A 19,357-nucleotide genomic window follows, 5' to 3' on the forward strand; every position below is an offset into this window, starting at 1 on the left:
AGGCAATCCACTCAGCCTCCCAAAGGCGCGGGATTACAGGCTGAGCCACCGAGCCCGGCTCTAACTCTCACTTTTAAAGAATTATTTAAGCTCATTATTTGCTAAGAACAAAGCTCTATTTGTATTAACTCATTTAATCTGCACAAAAATGCCCAAGGACAGGTATCCTTATCATCCCTACATATAAATAAGGAAGTTGAGGAACAGAGTAGCTAAATATATTCCAAGTTCAGACAGCTGGTGAGTCGCTGAGCTAGGGTTCAAACCAAACTGGACCTAGCTCCAGAGTCGAAGTTCTTAACTTACTGTGCTTTGCTTTAATTGGTATTCAATATTTTCAATCATTATCTGCCCCAACTTACAAGAACTTACACCTGAATCAGGAGCTGGGTAAAACACAGGAAAAAAGCAAACCCTGAATAGACTGGAATACTTCACTGACATTAAGCAGAATCAACACTGCATTCAAAGGTCAGTGATCTGGATAACATTTGTCAAGCGATCTGATAACTCTGGGAAACCAATGGAGAGGAAGAGAGAAGATACAGAACCAAGTAAATGGTGTTTCTTAAAGAAATAGTGCTCTGAACCAATAATCCCACATAATAGAAAATCTCAGATTCCTGAGTTCTTAAGTAGAAAGATTTAAAAGAATCATATAAAGCCGGGTTCGGTGGCTCAGTCTGTAATCCCGCGCTTTGGGAGGCTGAGGTGAGTAGATTGCCTGAGCCCATGGGTTCGAGACCCGCCTGGGCAGCGAGACCTCATCTCTACAATAAATCAAAAACTCAGCCGGGCGTGGTAGCGCATGCCTGTAATTCCGGCTACTGGGAAGGCTGAGGCGGAAGGATCGCCGGAGCCCAGCAGGTCGAGGCTGCGGTGGCCGGGAGCGGTCACTGCACTCCAGTCTGGGTGACAGAGTGAGACTCTGACTCAAAAAAAAAAAGAATTATGTACACATGTTCAGAGAAAACATATTTAAAAAATTCCTCAAACATCATCTAGGTAGAAAAATAGGTAGCCTTAGTCCTCATTTCTGTCAAGTATCAGAAAACAAGGGACCGACATCTACATACATACAAAGACTGACGATTAAGTTCCCGAACTCGCTGTGTGCTTACATTGGCAGCACTCTACAAACAACTCGGCAAGGTTTCATAACCTTGGTGTATCAGTGTCTCACAGCTGTGTTCATGTTGACATGAACACACGTGTCTTGCTGAGAGATATTCATTATTATTGTGTGTTTTTGTGTGCCATTGTGAGAATGTCCGAGCTTGAATTAAAGCAATGAACAAGCCGGGCTCGGTGGCTCAGCCTGTAATCCCAGCACTTTGGGAGGCTGAGGTGAGTGGATTGCCTGAGCCTGTGGGTACGAGACCCGCCTGGGCAGCAAGACCTCATCTCTACAATAAATTAAAAAAAAAATCAGCCGGGCATGGTTGCGCATGACTATAATTCTGGCTACTCGGAAGGCTGAGGCGGAAGGATCGCCGGAGCCCAGCAGGTCGAGGCTGTGGTGGCCGGGAGCGGCCACTGCACTCCAGTCTGGGTGACAGAGTGAGACTCCAACTCAGAAAAATAAATAAATAAAAAAATAAAGCAATGAACAAACGATAAATTTCTTATTAAACATGGCAAGAGTAGAAGTAAAATCAGGGACATGTTAGTCCAAGTTTATGGGGATAACGCCATGAAGAAAATGGCAGCGTACAAATGGATTAAACATTTCTCTGAGGGAAGAGAAGGCATCACTGATGAAGGGATGTCAGGACAGCCAGTAATGAGCAGAATTGATAAGAACATTGCAAAAACCTCTTGAATTGTGTGTCAAAATCGTCAGCTCCTGGGCGCAGTAGCTCATGCCTGTAATCCCAGCACTTTGCGCGGTAGATGCAAGAGGATTGCCTGAGCCCAGGGGTTTGAGGCCAGTCTGGGCGACTTGATGAGACCTTGTCTCTACAATAAATAAAAAAATTAGCCGGGCATGGTGCCGCACACCTGTAGTTCCAGCTACTTGGAAGGCTGAGGTGGAAGGATCGCAGGAGCCCAGCAGGTCGAGGCTGTGGTGGCCGTAAGCGTGCCACTGCACTCCAGCCTGGGCAACAGAATGACACCCTGACTCGAAAAAAAAAAAAGAAAAAATCAACTGACTGTGAGAAGCATAGCAGACCAAATAAGCATTTTTAGAGAAACAAGAAAATCTTAACTGAACATCTTGGCATGAGAAAGCTGAGTGCAAAAATGGTCCTGAAGGAGCGCCTGCATCACAACACTGCACCAGCTCACACAACACTGTCTGTGAGGGAGTTTTTAGCCAGCAAACAACTCTCTCTACTCACCCAATCTGGCCCCCAATGACTTTTTCTTTATCTAAAGCTAAAGGAAATAATTGAAAGTAAGACATTTTAATGACTTTCAGGACACTAAGGTTAATACAACAGCTCTGACGGCCATTCCAGGAAAAAAGTTCCAAAATTGCTTTGACGGATGAACAAGGCATCAGTGCATAGCTTCCCGAAGAGATACTTCGAAGGTGACCATAGTGTTATTTAGCAGTGAGGGGTGTAGCACTTTTTCTTGGATGAGTTCTCAAAGTTAACCGTCAGACCTCATATGTGTATTTGCATAATACATAGTTCTTTAGCCATGTAAGAGCTTAGAAAAGAGAGGTTTTTTTTTTGTTGAGTTGGAGTCTTACTGTCACCCAGACTAGAGTACTGTGGACACTCCTGGCTACCGCAGCCTCGCCCTGCTGGGCTCCGGTGATCCTTCCGCCTCAGCCTTCCGGGGAGCTGGAACTACAGGTGCATGCTACCACACCTGGCTGATTTTTTTGATTTTATTATAGAGATGAGGTCTTGCCAAACTGCCCAGGCGGGTCTCGAACCTGCAGGCTCAGGCCATCCACTCACCTCAACCTCCCAAAGTGCTGGGATTACAGGCTGAGCCACCGAGCCCGGGAAAAGAGAGTATTCTAATGTTTACTCTTCAAATGACAAAGGTTTAGACCAGCCTGTGGCAAGAAGAATGAAGAATTCAGGCACGTGAAAGTTAATTTTTCAAATGACTAAGGACTGGTTAGGGAAGATGGCAAGACATGGGAAGCATTCACATCTGACACGTAAAGGCAAATGCCAGTAGAACTTGCCAGTAGAACAAGTTCTGCATCTTAGATCACTATAGAAGATAAAAGCTGAAAATTCCAATTATAAAGTAAAAAGTGAGGGCTGGCAAATATATATTATTAGAAGTCAATGCAGAAGGTGCTAAAGCAGGGGAAAATAAAGTAGGGGATTTTTGTATGTAGAGAAGATTATTCAAAAATGAAATTATGACGGCTTAGGACCATGCACTGAGCAATAATACCAAATCAAAGCAAAAACTATGGTCAGGATAATTATGAGAAACTGAAGATTTATGCAAACAAGTGTTAAAAGCAAAGTTAGACAGGATTCAAATAGTAAAAGATTGAATAATCATCAACTTTTGTGCTTTATGAGCAATAACTATTTCTAAGCACCCATGCAACATTTATAAAAACTCTTGACATATCTTGACCAGAATAAAAATAATTTTAGGCAAAAAAAGAGCTTGATGACACTTATGCTAAGTAGCTGTTAAAGATTTTTTTTAAAAATCAAGAAAACAAAAGTACTTACCCCATCTTCCAAATTTTAATGTTGAAAGTTGAAATCAGAAGTAAATTCAGTCTTAGATGATTATGTGGCTTATGAAGGAAAAAGCCAGACAACTCTATCTTTAATTTAAGAAATTAAACAGCCGAGCTCGGTGGCTCAGCCTGTAATCCCGCACCTTGGGAGGCTGAGGTGAGTGGATTGCCTGAGCCCGCAGGTTCGAGACCTGACTGGGCAACTTGGCAAGACCTCATCTCTACAATAAATCAAAAATTAGCTGGGTGTAGTAGCGCGCGCCTGTAGTTCCAGCTACTTGGAAGGCTGAGGCAGAAGGATCGCTGGAGCCCAGCAGGTTGAGGCTGCGGTGGCCAGGAGCGGCCACTGCACTCCAGTCTGGGTGACAGAGTGAGACTCCAACTCAAAAAAAAAAAAAGAATTTAAGTAAAGATGCAAAAAGGACCCTAAGAAAAAATAGAAAGCACAAAGAATAAAGCAGAAACAGTATACAACTCTTAAATCTAAGATTTTTTTTGGTCAGAAAAAAATTAGTTGCACCAGCCTGGGCAACATAGCAAGAACCCATCTCTATAACAATTAAAAATTAGTTGGACCTGGTCATGTGCACCTGTAATCCCCAGCTACTAAGGAGACTGAGGGGGGAGGATCACTTGAGCCCAGGAGTTTGAGGTTCCAGTGAGCTATGATTGTGCCACTGCATTCCATACTGGGCAGCGGAGCAAGAACTTGTCTCTATTTTAAAGAGTTGCATCTATTTAAAAGCAAAAATTAGAAAAATGGTGGCATTTGGCTCAAAAAAACAAACAAACAAACAAACAAACAAACAAAAAACCCCTCAAAGCCTGAACAGATAAATTAGCCAGCAAAAAACTTAGGAGAAAAAAACTGGAAAACTGTTTAAACAAAATCATATAGGTTGAGATGATTTTGTGGTCGTTTAGTCTCAAGAGACAATGATTTCCCATTTAAAATATACTTGCAGGAAAAAGAAAAAAAAAACCATCAGCTATAATCCCAACCAGTTCCTAAAGTTCTTCTTATATTCCAGGTATTGATCTAAATACTTTACATATATTGTAATATTGAAACTTGACACCAACCTTAAGACTGGTACAACTTATGATATTTGGATAAACTAAAAGAAGATTTAAAATTCATTTTAAAATTGCTGTAAGTTTGAAACCAATCTCATGAAATGTAAACACTGAAGCCAGTGGTGATGGTGCCTGTAGTACCAGCTATGTGGGGGTGGAGGCAAGATTGCTTAAGCCCAGGACTTTGAAACTGTAGTGAGCTATGACTGTGAGAGCCTGTCCCTAAAAAGATAGTAATTAAAAAAAAGTAAGCATTTAGCCGGGTGTGGTGGCTCACGCCTTGTAACTCCAGCACTCTTGGAGGATGAGGGGAGAGGATTGCCTGATTCCAGGGGTTCGAGACCAGCCTGGGCGACTTGGCAAGACCTCGTCTCTACAACAAATCAAAAAATTAGCCACGTGTGGCAGTGCACGCCTGTAGTTCCAGCCAGTTGGAAGGCTGAGGTGGAAGGATTGTCTGAGCCCCGCAGGTCGAGGCTGCGGTGGCCGTGAGCGTGCCACTGCACTCCAGCCTGGACAACAGAGTGAGACTCTGACTCAAAAAAAAAAAAGTAAACATTTAAATAAAATGTTCGCAGGGCAAATTTAGTCGTATTTAGAAATCAGTCACCAAGATCATAAAGTATTTATTAGGATTAATATGAAATAAATTCACAGGCTCAATAAAAATACCTTCCTACTTTAAGTAAGTTGAATAGGTACTCTTGATGTAAATTCCTACTAAAACACTACGTACAAAAGTCAACAGTATACCTGTTGCCATTAAAAGGAGGAACGAGACAGTGAAGCCTACTTTGATCATTGTTAGTTGTACTGCAAGTACTAAGAAATCATGTAGTAAGAAATAAAATTGAAAAATAATTATGTACAAAGGACACCTCCTCAACAAATAAAAAAGCAGCACTGGAAAATCCATTAGCACTAGTAGACTTTGCTCAGTACTGAAAATAAGTAGGAATTAAAACATAAGAGCGATTTCCTGTAATAATTAAGGCAGTGTGTTGCTGGCATATCTTTTAAAAAATAGACAAATGGAAGAGAGTCCAGAAATAAACCCACACATATACACTTTACCAGCTTATGACAAAGGTAACTGTGCAATGCAGTTGGGAAAGAATAGTCCTTTTCAACAAATAGTGTGAATTAATTGGATATTAGTATGGAGAATCAATTCCAGATGGATGGCCAATCAACATATAATAGGTTAACAATAAATATATATTTTTTTGAGTTGGGAGTCTCACTCTGTCACCCAGGCTCTAGGGCAGTGGCACACTCTCAGCCACCACAGCCTCGACCTGCTGGGCTTAGGCGATCCTTTTGCCTCAGTCTTCCAAGTAGCCGGAACTACAGGCGCACACCACCACACTCAGCTAATTTTTTGATTTATTGTTGCCCAGACTGGTCTTGAACCCCAGGGCTCAGGCAATCCTCTTGCCCTGGCCTCCCAAAGTGCAGGGATTACAGGTTGAGCCACCACACCCAGCCAACAATAAATCTTTTAGAGAAAAACATGGTAAAATATTCAGATTACGATATCCATCTGAAAAAGGACTTGTATCTAGAATACCCAAAGAACACTTACAAATCAGTTAAAAAAAAAGTCAGACAACCCAATACAAAAATGGGCAAAATACATGAACAGGCAGTCCACAAAAGTCACCCAAATAGACAATAAGTCTTTGAAAAGTGTTCAACTTCATTAAAAAAAAAAAAAATAACCATAATGTGTACCAATACACACCACCAAATTGCTAAAATAAAATACCAAGTATTAGAAATAACATATAAAAACTAGAACTCTTCTTAAACTGTTGAGTAAAGTATAAATTGTTTACAACCATTTTGGAAAATGAGGTAATTTGAATAAGTTTGGATATATGCAACAATCTGATCCAGCAACCTCATTCCTAAATATATATCCAGCTGAGCATTTTAATACATTCACCAAAAAATATTTACAAAAATAGCCACAACCGTTCTATTCATAAAAATGTTAAACTGGAAACAATCTAAATGTATATCATCTATAAAATGGATTAACTGTGATGTAACACAATGAAAATATACACAACTTTGAGGATTATTGAACTACTTTACATAAATCTTGAGTGACTCTCACAAATAATATACTGCATGAATCCATTTATATTGTTAAAAACTAAGCTAAAATTAATCTATAGTGCTAGAAGTCATAATGATTGCCCTTAGGGCTGACAATTACTGGGAGGTATGAAGGTGCTCTAGTGTACTGGTAATGTTCTAGTCTTTATCTGGGTGATTATGTGGATGTGTTTAAGAACTTACAGTTTGTGCACTTTTCTCTTAATATGGCTCCATAAAAAGTTTACATTAACCAATAAAACAATAACATCCCTACATAACAGCAATAATCAGTTAAAACTAATTACGGAATAAAGAGCTCCCTAAAAACAGCAACAAACAAAAAACTACCCAGTTAGCAAGAAATTTATGAGGAATAGGGGATAACTATAAAACCTTGATACATATAACCTTTACTCTTTGCTTCCTTCACTATCAATTGACTTATTAATGTACTGCTAATCAGTATTCCGATAGAATTTTAATTGGAAATAATACAAATGATTCTAATCAGGAAGATAAAAAGGGTGAAGACTTGGGGAAAAAAAAACCAATGAGCACAAAACTATAATGATTTAAGAAGTAGCACAAAATAGTCTATACATCATGGTATAGAGTGTATATGTATGTGTATACATTTAATACAGGCCCAAAATACTTGATTATGTACCCTTAGAGTGGGGTTCATTATTCAGAATATATTGGATTTCTAAAAACTAAACATATGCACCATATGTCCCCAGTTATAAAATAGCACACTCATAAAACACATTACTTTTACAGTAAAATATGAATATTCACACCAAATGAGGTAAGTAGCCCCGTGTCATTTCATGAGGTTTTACCATGAAATAAGTTCTGATGTTTACCTTAGGGGGAAAAATTGGTTGTCAGAACGTTTTTGATTCTGGGATTGCGAATAAGAGATTGTGAATCTCTATCAGGTAAGAGGCATAAATAAATGAGTGTGGGTCAGGCGGAGGCAGGTGGGTGTGGTGGTTTATACCTGTAATTCCAGCAACTTTTTTTATTTCTTTTGAGTTGGAGTCTCACTCCGTTGCCCAGACTGGAGTGCAGTGGCCGCTCCCGGCCACCGCAGCCTCCACCCGCTGGGCCCCGGCGATCCTTCCGCCTCAGCCTTCCGAGTAGCCGGAATTACAGGCGTGCGCTACCACGCCTGGCTGATTTTTTGATTTATTGTAGAGATGAGGTCTAGCTGCCCAGGCAGGTCTCAAACCCGCGAGCTCAAGCAATCCACTCACCTCAGCCTCCCAAAGGCGTGGGATTACAGGCTGAGCCACTGAGCCCAGCTTTTTTTTTTTTATTTTTTGAGTTGCGAGTCTCACTCCATCGCCCAGGCTGGAGTGCAGTGGGATGCTCATGGCCAACCCAGTGTCGACCTGCCGGGCTCAGGCGATCTTTCTGCCTCAGCCTTCCAAGTAGCCAGAACTACAGGCTTATGCTACTACACCTGGCTTGGGCCACCGCACCTGGCAATCCCAGCAATTTTGGGGAGGCTGAGATGGGAGAATCGCTTGAGGCCAGAGGTTTGAGACTAGTCTGGGCAACATACCAAGATCCCATTTCTACAAAAAAAAAAAAAAAAAAATTAGCCAGGCATGGTGGCATGTGCCTGTGCTTTCAGTTATTTAGGAGGCTGAGGTGGGAGGACCTGAGTCCAGGAATCCAAAGTTACAGTAAGTTATGATCATGTTACTGCATTCCAGGAAACAGGGCGAGACTTTGTCTCTAAAACAACAAAAGGCTGGGCACAGCGGCTCATGCCTATAATCCCAGCACTTTGGGAGGCTGGGGTAAGAGGATTACCTGAGCCCATGGGTTTAAGACCAGCCAGGGCAACTTGGTGAGACCTCATCTCTACAATAAATAAAAAAATTAGCCAGACATGGTGGCATGTGCCTGTAGTTCCAGCTACTTGGAAGGCTGAGGTGGAAGGATCACTGAAGCCCAGCACATCGGGGTTGGGGTGGCTGTGAGCGTGTACTGCACTCCAGCTTGGGCAACAGAGAATGTGACTGAAAGAAAAAAAAAGTGAGGGGAAAGGCTTATTTTAACAAATTGTGCTAAGTGGTTAAATATTTAGGGAAAAAGTGTATTTTAATCCTTTCTTCATACCAGGTACAAAACAGATTATATATAGATTAGGAGCTAATGCCTAATCTTAATAAATCAAGAAGTAAAAGCCTAGAAACAAGTGAGGATATAGCTCAATATACCTCTGGCAAGGAATAAATATAAGCCATGCATGAAATGACAATTTGCTGGTAGCAGTGTAAACTGATGTATGATTTCTAGCAGAATTTGGCAAAATATATTGAGAAATGTACACTAACTTTTTGGCGTGGTAATTCTACACTCTAGAATGTCTCTAGTCAGGCACAGTGGCTCACGCCTGTAATCCCAGTACTTTTGGAGGTGGAGATGAGAGGATTGCCTGAGTCCAGGGGTTCGAGACCAGCCTGGGCAACTTGGTGAGACCTCATGTCTACAGAAAAAACTAGCCAGGAGTGGTGGCACCTGTCTGTAGTTCCAAGGAGTCAGAACTGGAAGGCTGAGGCACAAGGACCTCCTGAGTCAGCAGGTCAAGGCTGGGGTGACGGTGAGTGTGCCACTGCACTTCCGCCTGGGCAAGAGTGGAACTCTGACTCAAAAAAAAAAAAAAAGTCTCCTAAGGCAGTTGGTAATGCAAACAAATATTTACACAATTGCTTACTGCTGTAACAGCTAAAAACAGAAAAATGCTTATTATTTGTAGTGAAAAATGCATTAGGAAGTCATAAGTCCAACAACGTAGAAAACTTACAGAAAAACATGGCAGTACAACAAAATAGTAACAAGCATTTATAAAAAGAAAAAAAGTCCATTAGAAGAGGAAGCGTAATAGACAATAATAAAGCCAAAACTTTTTAATTTCAAGCAATTAGGCCTGAGTCTAGAAGATGGTGGCTTGAGAAGTGAGGAATGCAGCATATGTAGTAATACGCTTCTGTTTTATTTTTATATTTGAGAAAACAGGGTCTTGCCATCTTGTGCAGGCTGGTCTCCAACTCCTGAGCTCAAGTGATTCTCCCACCTCTGCTTCCAGAGTCGCTAGGATTAGAGGCATATGCCTTCATGCCCTGTAGGCTTTTGAAATGCCTTATCAAAGCACCGATCTTATTCTAATTGTCATGACATCTGGCCTTTGTATGAATGCTGATGGATGCTTTTCTCCCGAGCAATTTCAATATCCGATATTTTAACAATATCCAGGGCTAAAACAGTAAGATTTCTTAATTCCAAGACTTCGCAGATTTGGCGTGCACTGACTACATTAACCACTAAGTAGTGTTCAAATTATAGACAGAATCCTTACATGTAGTTATAAAAATAGGCATGCATTGTTGTTTGTAGTATATTTTAACCCTGAAACATAGTTACTAGGCACTTGAATATTAGAATAGGTTGCCAGATACAACAGTTCAATTGAGTCAAGGACATATATGTGGACTTGTTTTTTTACATAAATTAAGTCATTTACTATAGGCTAGTGATGTCTCAAATGGTGGAGCTTCTACTGGTCTTTCAATTCCTTCAGTCTTCTGATGGCAGACTTCACCATGACAGCAGAAGCGGTATTGCAAGTCCAGGCTCCACCAGCTACTGTTTTCATGCAGGAACCACAGTGCCACAGCGCGTCTCTTCATCTTGGTTTTGCCACAGAAGGAGCAAGTGTACTTGGCGTGCTGGCTAATCTCGATCTTCTTCACCATCTTCCGGAGCGAGGCCTCATAGCGGGTCCCGTATTTACCGACGAGTCCCACCTTCTTGGTGCGTTTGGCCATCACGCTACCAAGCAGGTCTGAGCTCAGAGAGGTACATGGACTTTTAAGATAAAATGGGAATGTGGTTTTGCTTTTGAACATAAACAAGCATAAATTTATCTAACAGCTCCTTTATCTACAGCTTCTGGCTATTTACCTACAAAGGAAACTTATTTTACTTGTGTATGAACTCAGTACTTACATGTAAGTATGAATTGAATGAGAAGAAAATCTGTAATTTTCAGAATTATAGTAGCTCCCAAAAAAGAGTAAGGAAAAATTGAATTGCAAAAAAATTTAATCAAAGTTTCTAAACAATATTGCCAATATAAAATAATTCAAACTTTTGAAGTTAAAGAAAGCATTTATTCAAACCTAACTGTAGTACAGTATCAAGCTGAGTTAAATAAACATTAACTATACGATATTTAGTTCCTTAGGAATAGACCATTGCCACATCATAAAAATTTCTTACATGACAAATTTCTGCAGTAAGGTTCAACAATTAAGACATGATTTTTGCATTGAGAAATGATAAGTGTTAGAGTAGGATGAATTTATTTTTTATAAAGGCCCAGTACAAACAAACAAACAAAAATGGTTGAGAAAAATGACTCTAACAAAGTATACACCTGCAGGAAAAAAACCTCTAATATACTGATATTTAAACAGAAAGCACATAAGAGAACATACTTTAATATCTAGGCACAATTGGTCAGGTACTAATTATAATTTCTGTTCTCATTTAAAAGTTTAAACCAATTCTTCAACTTGACTGATGTGTGTGTTTAATACAGAGAAGGCACCTCTCTCACTCCCCTTAAGGACCTTTTGAGAGTAACTCTTTAAAACACTTAAGGGACACACAGACAATGCACTATATCTAAGTGTAGATATAGTTATTTAACACACCCCATTTTAGGAGAAACTGAATTAAAATATAAAACTATGATTTATCTTTTTACATCTTATGATGGATATGACACCAGAAGATAATCCTCCACACAAACTTTAACACAGAACACACGATTTAAATTAAATGTGCATTGGTCACTACAATGTAAAGAGTTCTATGAATTAGTGCAATTCTTTAAATCCCCAGTATTTAGGGGAAAAGTATATACATACCAAGAAATCTCAACTACTACAAACCAATCTTTTTATGGCTCAATAGTCTAACCACTTAAAGTTCTGTAAAAAAATCTTACAAGTTATACATGAAAAATCAGAACACTCAATAAATGGTTTACAAAATTTTCTCTTTAAAACAAAGAGAACAGAACAACCAGAAGAAATAGATAAAGTGTAAAATTACAGAAATACAATCTTTACTGTGGTTAAGAAGGGGTGGCAAAGTATTCACTCCAGAAAACAAATCCATCAAACTGATGATTCCTGATTAGATACTTTACTGCCAGTTCAGGTGGTTAATCATTTTGTAGTATTTAGTGGCTCTGTATTTAAATATCGTGTTGAACAATTACTGAAGGCAATTGATAAGAATAAGCATCATTTTTCTCCAAAAAAAGTGAGTAACTATTTCAGATGAATAAGCTTTACAATTTGGGATAAGAAGTAAAAAAACACAGTGTAAGAACATTAGGTTGATTTAACCCCTATTTCAACAATATTTACACAATACTTACAATATGCAATTGTCAAAGCTATACAGTTTTGCAGATTGGCTTTACTTACATTTCTGCAAATGTTTTTTCCAAAATAAAAATATACCAAGTGAGTCTATTTACAAACTAGGAAGCTGCTTCAGAAACAGCATGATTTAGATACATAAAGTGAAACTTCAGGACAAAGTGCAGGTCATGCTTTCAGATTCTGTCACTATCCCATTCCCTACACTCAGTTTAAGGGATATGAGTTTTAAACAGCTACAGGTCTTAAGTGTTCAGAATGTTTACTCATCATAATGCAACGATAACAAAAATTTGTCCACATCCATTCCAGCTGGAAATGAACTGGGCAGCTTCTTTTTCTGTCAAAAAAAAAAAAAAAAAAGAAAGAAAGAAAGAAAAAATAAACTCAAACAAGGTCAAAAAAACAAAGCTTTCTAAGTCCCTAGAATAGCAAAGTATATTGAACTTTTCCATATACTACTAAAATTACCCAAATTTTTTAGTCTATTAAAATTTTAGTTCTACAGAAAAGTAGAGACAAGCTTTATAAACCTTAGGTTAATTAAATATACTTCAGTGGTACGTCAATGTTAGTTTAGGGCAAAAGACATTATACAAATCCAGAGTTTATGAATGTTGAAAGAGACTAGAACATGCTGTCTATGTTAGGTAGTCATTATTGCTTAGAAAGCTTTACTAACAGAGACACTGAGAGTTACACTTATCCAGTTCTAATCACTTAGTATACACCAGGTACTTTATACATTTAGTCCTCACAACCTAAGATGCATAGTAATATATCAAGTGATGAGGCCAAGACTCAGAGACTAGAGACTAGCCATGGTCACAGGACCGATAAGCAGCAGATGCAAGATTCAAACCCACACTCACAGGGCAGCAAAGTCAAGATTCTTTCCATATACCATATTTCCTCCATGACACTTCAAACATTTTGTACTCAATCCACTTACTAAATAGCTAAACACATTTAAATGGCTTTCATTCATCAATACTATCTCTGTGTATAGACAAGTGTGCTTAAAGAAAAAACAGGTAAATTAAACTTTTCTACTTCCCCAACCTTTTTAAGGGCCTAAGTTAGAGAAGACAAGATACGTAAGAAAAGAATGCAAGATCTAAAAAGAGCAAATGATTTTTTACTTGGTAATTTCACACAATAGTTCTTTTCTAATCTTTCATGCCTGCATCAGGTGTCATTCTCATGAAAAAACTTGGGCCCTACCAAGACAGAATAAAAAAACCCTGCTTTTCCCAAGAAGATGTTAGCAGTTGTCTTCAAAATGCTATGTTTCATCTAGACAACTGAGTACCCACACTGACTGAGGAGCACTGGTAGAAAATATGTTTTGTCAATCAAAACGCAAAGCTATCCTGACCATAAAGTTCAGTCAGACAGCTGTAGCAAAAAACACTGAATTCTCTACGTACTGGAGGAAGAAAAAGGAGTGGTTTGGAGATTAAAACCCTCCAACTTGCCTTAATTTTCTTCTTTTTCACTGGAATGGATGAATTCGCGAGATTTTTACTGGAAGTACGGGAGTTTCGCTCACGCTCATCTGATTCCTCCATCTTCCGCTTTTTTGTGGTGCTCCTTGAAGACACTCTAAACTGCTGTGTGTTATCTTTTAGAGGAGTTGCTGAAGTAGTCCTAGAGATGGCTGCCCTGGAGAGAATCATTAATGTATGGGCAGCCATGTTGACACTGTTTTCACTGCCTGTTTCACTGGCAGGGCTGCAGGCAGGCAAGTCTGCGGTGACATGAGGGAGCATGACTTTGGAAGTGCCACTGTCCTCTCCGAAACGCCTACTCGAGGGGGCTTTGATGCCATCTGTAGGCTCTTCTTTATGTTTCTCCCCTGTCCCTGAGCCAGGTGCCCGGGGGACGGGCACATCGTTAGTATCTGAAAGCCTGTTTCCTGGGCTATGCCGCTGAACATCCTGTAACGTGTCTGTGGGAATCAAGGAACTGGCAGGTTTAGTCTGTTCTTGTTTTAGATCTTTCACAGTTGCACCTACTGAAATGGCATTTTTACTGCTGGAAGATGTGCCTTGTTTCTTGGTCAGTTCTTGCAGCGAAGTCATAGCTTTTTCATTCCGTAAACCCCCGTTTTGCTGCCCAACAGATAGCTTCGATGTTTCTGGACTTTTCTGCCTTTCCATGTCACTGCATAATTCATTCTCCTTATTAGCTGTTGCTTTATGGAAAGATTCAAGCACAATTTCTGTGGGTGGAACTTTCTTTTCTGACTGAGTTTCTCTCACAGTGGCATGCCGGCTAATGTCTGCTTCTGATTTAGATACAACCTTAGGTACAGGAGGTTTCTCTCTCTCTTTTTTGAGTGCATTATTAGAAGAAGGTTTTAAGGTGGAGGACACAGTGGGTGAGTCAAGACTAGGAGAGGAAACTGCATTCTTTTCTTTACTCTGGGATACCATCTTACGGCTGGGCCCTGGTGGATTAGCCACAGGAGCAGCAGTGCTATCAAAACAGAGCACACGCCTGTGGCTTTCAAATGGTTTGCTGGCAGGAGCAGTACTCTCTACTGGGAAGGGAGCTGTGATTTCTTCTAATTTCTTCCCAAGATCTGTGGCCATATTCTTGTCAGAAACTTCAGTTCTACAGAAAAAAAAATTATTTTCAGCAGCATAAAGAAATCCTTTAGGTCTTAAGTCTAAGCATTTGAATGATCTGATAGAAGATACCTTATGCTTACCTTTGTGTATGACATCCAACTGAATGAATTGATGAATCCACCAAATTATTTACCTGTTTTCCTGGAATTATAAATGAACATTACTGAGTGAAAGAATATATTCCTCTGAAAGAGGATGGAACAGTCGACAATATCCCATACCCTGAGAAAAATTTTTAAATGACAGCTAATGTACAAATAAAACATTTTCACATGCTGGCTTTTAAGAAGCAGCTTTGCAATATATATGAGATGGCCATTCACTCACTGCTACAGAGGAAATCTAGATATGAAACAAATTACTTGCTGCAGCTTCAGACAAGTATCATAAACCCAGGCTTGGGATCTATGAATTGCAATGCTCGAAACAGCACTTACTTAACATGCTACCTAGATCCAGAGAGTTACTTAACTTCTGCCCAAGTAACTGTCATTGTTACAAGCCTATGTCACTCAGAACAGATGCTCTGGAGTCTTAATAGCCATATTTTAATTTCCGGGGGCTTTAGTGTTTATGGAGAGAAGCAAGATATCAAACCTAGAAAGGAGAGCAAAGATGAGATCATAAAGGACCTTGTGTCATTATGCACATGGTTTCATAAGCAATCCTTAAGAGTTTGAAATAGGGAAAATACATGAATAGATCTCTTTTAGGAAGACCAATCTGGCAATAATGTGGAAGACAGAATAGGAAGGAGAAGACGCTGACAGCAGGAATTCTAGGTATATGGCTATAAATATTCCAGGTAAGAGATGATAAGGGTCTTAGAGACAATAATGGGCATTCTCAAGGATATGAAGGGTAGAGGAGAAATCAATGGTGACATTAGCCAATGAGAAAAAGGGAGACAGAGGTCTTTGACGAGGAGAGGAGACATGAGACTTTACAGAGTTTGAAGTCTTGAGATATATAAAATTAGCAAGGGAGTGGTATAATAGTTTAGTGATGGCTTCAAGAAGTCACCAATAGTATCAACAGTTATAGGCGAGTAAATTAAGAATGGAATGATTCCAATGCATATGACAATATTAGGAGGCCACTGGTGACCTTAGTGTAGGAAGTTCTAGTAGAAACATGAGAAAAGAAATAGATGGATGAAGAAATGGGAGATTAAGAGAAGTCAGGGATAATAGACTGGTAGGTGGAACAAATTTAAGTAAGCTAGTTAAGTAAATAGCCAGAGAGAGAAGCAGCCAAAAAGTGAAAATTGACAGATATACAGAAGGTAGCATCCAAAGCACAAGTAGACCCCATTAGCCTTAGAGAGAATGAGAGAGCTATTCCTTTGAAGAAAAAGGAAGAATGATTTTGGAAGGTAGAACAGGTATGTACTGAATGGGAATGATGATCAGAATACCAAGCTCAATACTGGTAAGCTGGAAAATAAATCACTGGCTAAGAGTGAGGAGGGGCGGTATTAGATAGCTTTGAGAAGAACTGTGCCAGTCTGGAATAGTTTGAAGGGGGAATGGACGAGAAAGCAGACAGGCTGACACCTAAAACAGTTGCCAGTGACAGGTGGAAATCTCTTTAAGTGGTATGGCATAGCACCATTTTTAAAGTAAAGCTAGGCAACTCAGGTATAAAAGCAGAGATGATTGTTTGGACAGATCAAGGGGTGCGAGTGGCCAGTGGGTATGTAGAAGAATGTGGACATGCAGGTTATGAAGAGGACTGGCCAAGGCGGTTGATGTGGCGGACTGTGGGCTCCGGGCTATTTAGGCAAGGAAGGGAATCCAACAAAAAGATGAAAATTCAAGTGAGGAGTGAGGATCCAAGTAACAGAAGCTATCACAGGTAGAAGGGGAATTAATAGGTAAATGGAAGTGAGAGCATTCTGAGAGATGTTACTGGTCTTAGTCTCATAAGTCTAATAAGAAGGGGAAAATTCAAGGTACGGCTATGGGAGAGATTGGTTGAAGTGAAGGTAAATCTTAGGAGTGAAAGGGTTAGAACTTTGAGGGTTAGGGTGGTGGGTAAGATAACAACACAGGCATTTTGTCATTCATGATGATGAAAAATTTTAGGAAGAGAAGTAGTCTGAGAACTAGGTGCCCGCCATAAATCATCGTGGTCCTGAATAAACACCTGGTATTTTGCACAATGCCCTGCGTTATGTTATCTCTGAGATAGAGGTCTATGTTGCCCAGGCAGCTCTTGAACCCCTGGGTTCAAGTGATCCTTCTGCCTCAGCCTCCCAAGTAGTGGGGATTACAGGCTTATATCACTGTGTCTAGTTTCTTATTTCTTTTTAAAAAATAAATTTTACACATTTTTCTATTGTTTAATTGCTCTGCTTTTTACTTTTAGTTCTCTAATAAACTTGGAATTTCACATCTGTATGAGGAAGGAATCTCAATTGTTCGCCTGTATATATTTAACGGCCAATGAATCTCACATATTAATCCATCTTGTTCCCTCTCACTGATGTTACCTTTATCATGTACAAGGTCTCTTTCTAAGCTCTATTTTGTTCCATTTGTCTTTCTGTTTTAATTACTATGGCTTTGCAATATTTTACTCTCTGGCAGGGTGAATTTGTCCTCCGTTCTTCTATCTTAGCTATCTACTCATGGACTTTTATTCTTTCTCATGAATTTTATCAACAATTTTTCCCCTTTCCAAAAATATTCTAGACTTTTAAACTGGAATTATGTTGAATTTTTTATTCAATTAGGAAAAACTGAAATCTTTACACTATTGTATCTTCAATCCTATGAACGTGGTTCTTCTCTATTTATTTAGATTTTCCTACAGTTCCTTTGTAAGAGATTTCAAATCTCCGTTTCTTTTTTTTCTTTCTTCCTGGAGTTGGAGTCTCACTCTCTCGCCCAGGCTGGAGTACATTGGCACGCTCATGGCCACCGCAGCCTCAAACTGCTGGGCTCAGGTGATCCTTCTGCCTCAGCCTTCCAAGTAGCTGGGACTACAGGCGCATGTCACCATGCCTGGATAATTTTTTGATTTATTGTAGAGACGAGGTCTCACCAAGTTGCCCAGGCTGGTTTTGAACCCATAGGCTCAGGCAATCCTCTTAGCTCGGCCTCCCAAAGTGCTGGGATTATAGGCGTGAATCATTACACTGGCCTCAAATCTCCATTTCTAACATTTTTGGTTAGGTTACTTCTTTTGTACTCTATCGTTTTTGCGGTTATTATGATACTTTATTTCCTATTACAATTAATAACTGCTTATTGCTGGCATACAGAAACACAATTGTGATAAATTAATCACACCTGACAACCTTGTTGAATTTTTACTAGTTCTAATAATCTCTCTATTAATTCTCTGGGGCTTTCTGTGTAAAAATCATGGCATTTTCCATATTAGTTTTATTCCCTCTTTTCAAGTCTTTACACCCATCTTCTTACACTATTGTCTGGGACCACATATGTATGGGACCTTGCATACAGCGGACATTTAATCAGATGTCAGTGGGGAATACATGGATTATTTAATAATGTGTTAGAAATGTTGGCTTATTACACAGAAGGTGGAAATAAGTATCCTTGTTTTGTTCCCAATTTTAAAGAGAACCCATAATGTTTACTATAGTTAGCATTTAAGAGCTTTTATCATAAATGGATGCTGAACTTTACCAATGCTTTAACCTGATATTAACTTTGTAAGGAAAAAAAGCAAGTGTCAGACTGAAAGGACATGTGTCTATGTTAACAACAAAGGAACAATACCTTAACAGACAGAAAACCCAATAGAGAAGCAGGGAAAGAATATGAAAAAGCAATTCACAGAAGGGGAAATAACAATTTTCTATACAATGAGAGTATTTCGAACTTTATTATTAATCAGAAATGCAAAAGAATGATATGAGATACTACCACTTAACATCCATCACAGTAGTAAAACTTAAAATATCACATGGTATCAAGAATTAGTAGTGAGGTGAGTGAATTGGGAAAATAATCATGGAAGTGTAAACTTTCTTTTCTATGACTCAAAAAATTCTACTCTGGGGTATATCAGACATGACATAAAGTCTAACAGGGGGCCCCAACAAAACGAAATGCAATTTAAGCCTCCATGTACACTGTTTACCTTCAGGAAAGGCTGAACTGATCACAGCCTTCAGTGAGCTCTCTGTATAACCAATGCCTTTAAGGCATTCAGAAGTGAGAAGAAACATCCACGATGTGATGTGTTAAGTGCTGAAGCACAGGTATGACAAAGAATCAAAGAAAAAACCAAACTAGAATACCCAATTTAGCCACTATTGGTTAAAAATGTTTCCTGGGATAAAGTTACATTTGAGTTTAAGTTTGAAGGATAAGAACCAGATTTAGGGTGAGAGTTGGGTGGGGGGGGGGGGTTTGGGG

At 39.4% G+C, this 19,357-nt stretch overlaps 1 protein-coding gene and 1 pseudogene across 1 annotated transcript in view; both read right to left on the reverse strand.

Moving 5' to 3' along the window:
* Positions 1 to 10,372: 10,372 nt before the first annotated feature.
* On the reverse strand, positions 10,373 to 10,698 carry LOC103257606 (annotated as a pseudogene).
* Positions 10,699 to 11,021: 323 nt separating this feature from the next.
* The window catches only part of LOC103257607 (protein NPAT), a 55,056-nt gene continuing 46,720 nt past the window's right edge, over positions 11,022 to 19,357 (reverse strand). Inside the window, exons 16-18 of the mRNA XM_008055296.2 lie at positions 15,044 to 15,104; positions 13,806 to 14,946; positions 11,022 to 12,667 (exon numbers count right to left, since the gene is read on the reverse strand). Of these exons, the coding sequence (XP_008053487.1) occupies positions 12,590 to 12,667; positions 13,806 to 14,946; positions 15,044 to 15,104 (1,280 nt within the window). The 3' untranslated portion in view covers positions 11,022 to 12,589. The remainder of the gene's footprint in view (positions 12,668 to 13,805; positions 14,947 to 15,043; positions 15,105 to 19,357) is intronic.

The sequence above is a fragment of the Carlito syrichta genome, unplaced genomic scaffold, assembly GCF_000164805.1.
Source record: "Carlito syrichta isolate Samal-C Ts95f unplaced genomic scaffold, Tarsius_syrichta-2.0.1 Scaffold301816, whole genome shotgun sequence".
In the NCBI taxonomy this organism is placed as follows: domain Eukaryota; kingdom Metazoa; phylum Chordata; class Mammalia; order Primates; family Tarsiidae; genus Carlito; species Carlito syrichta.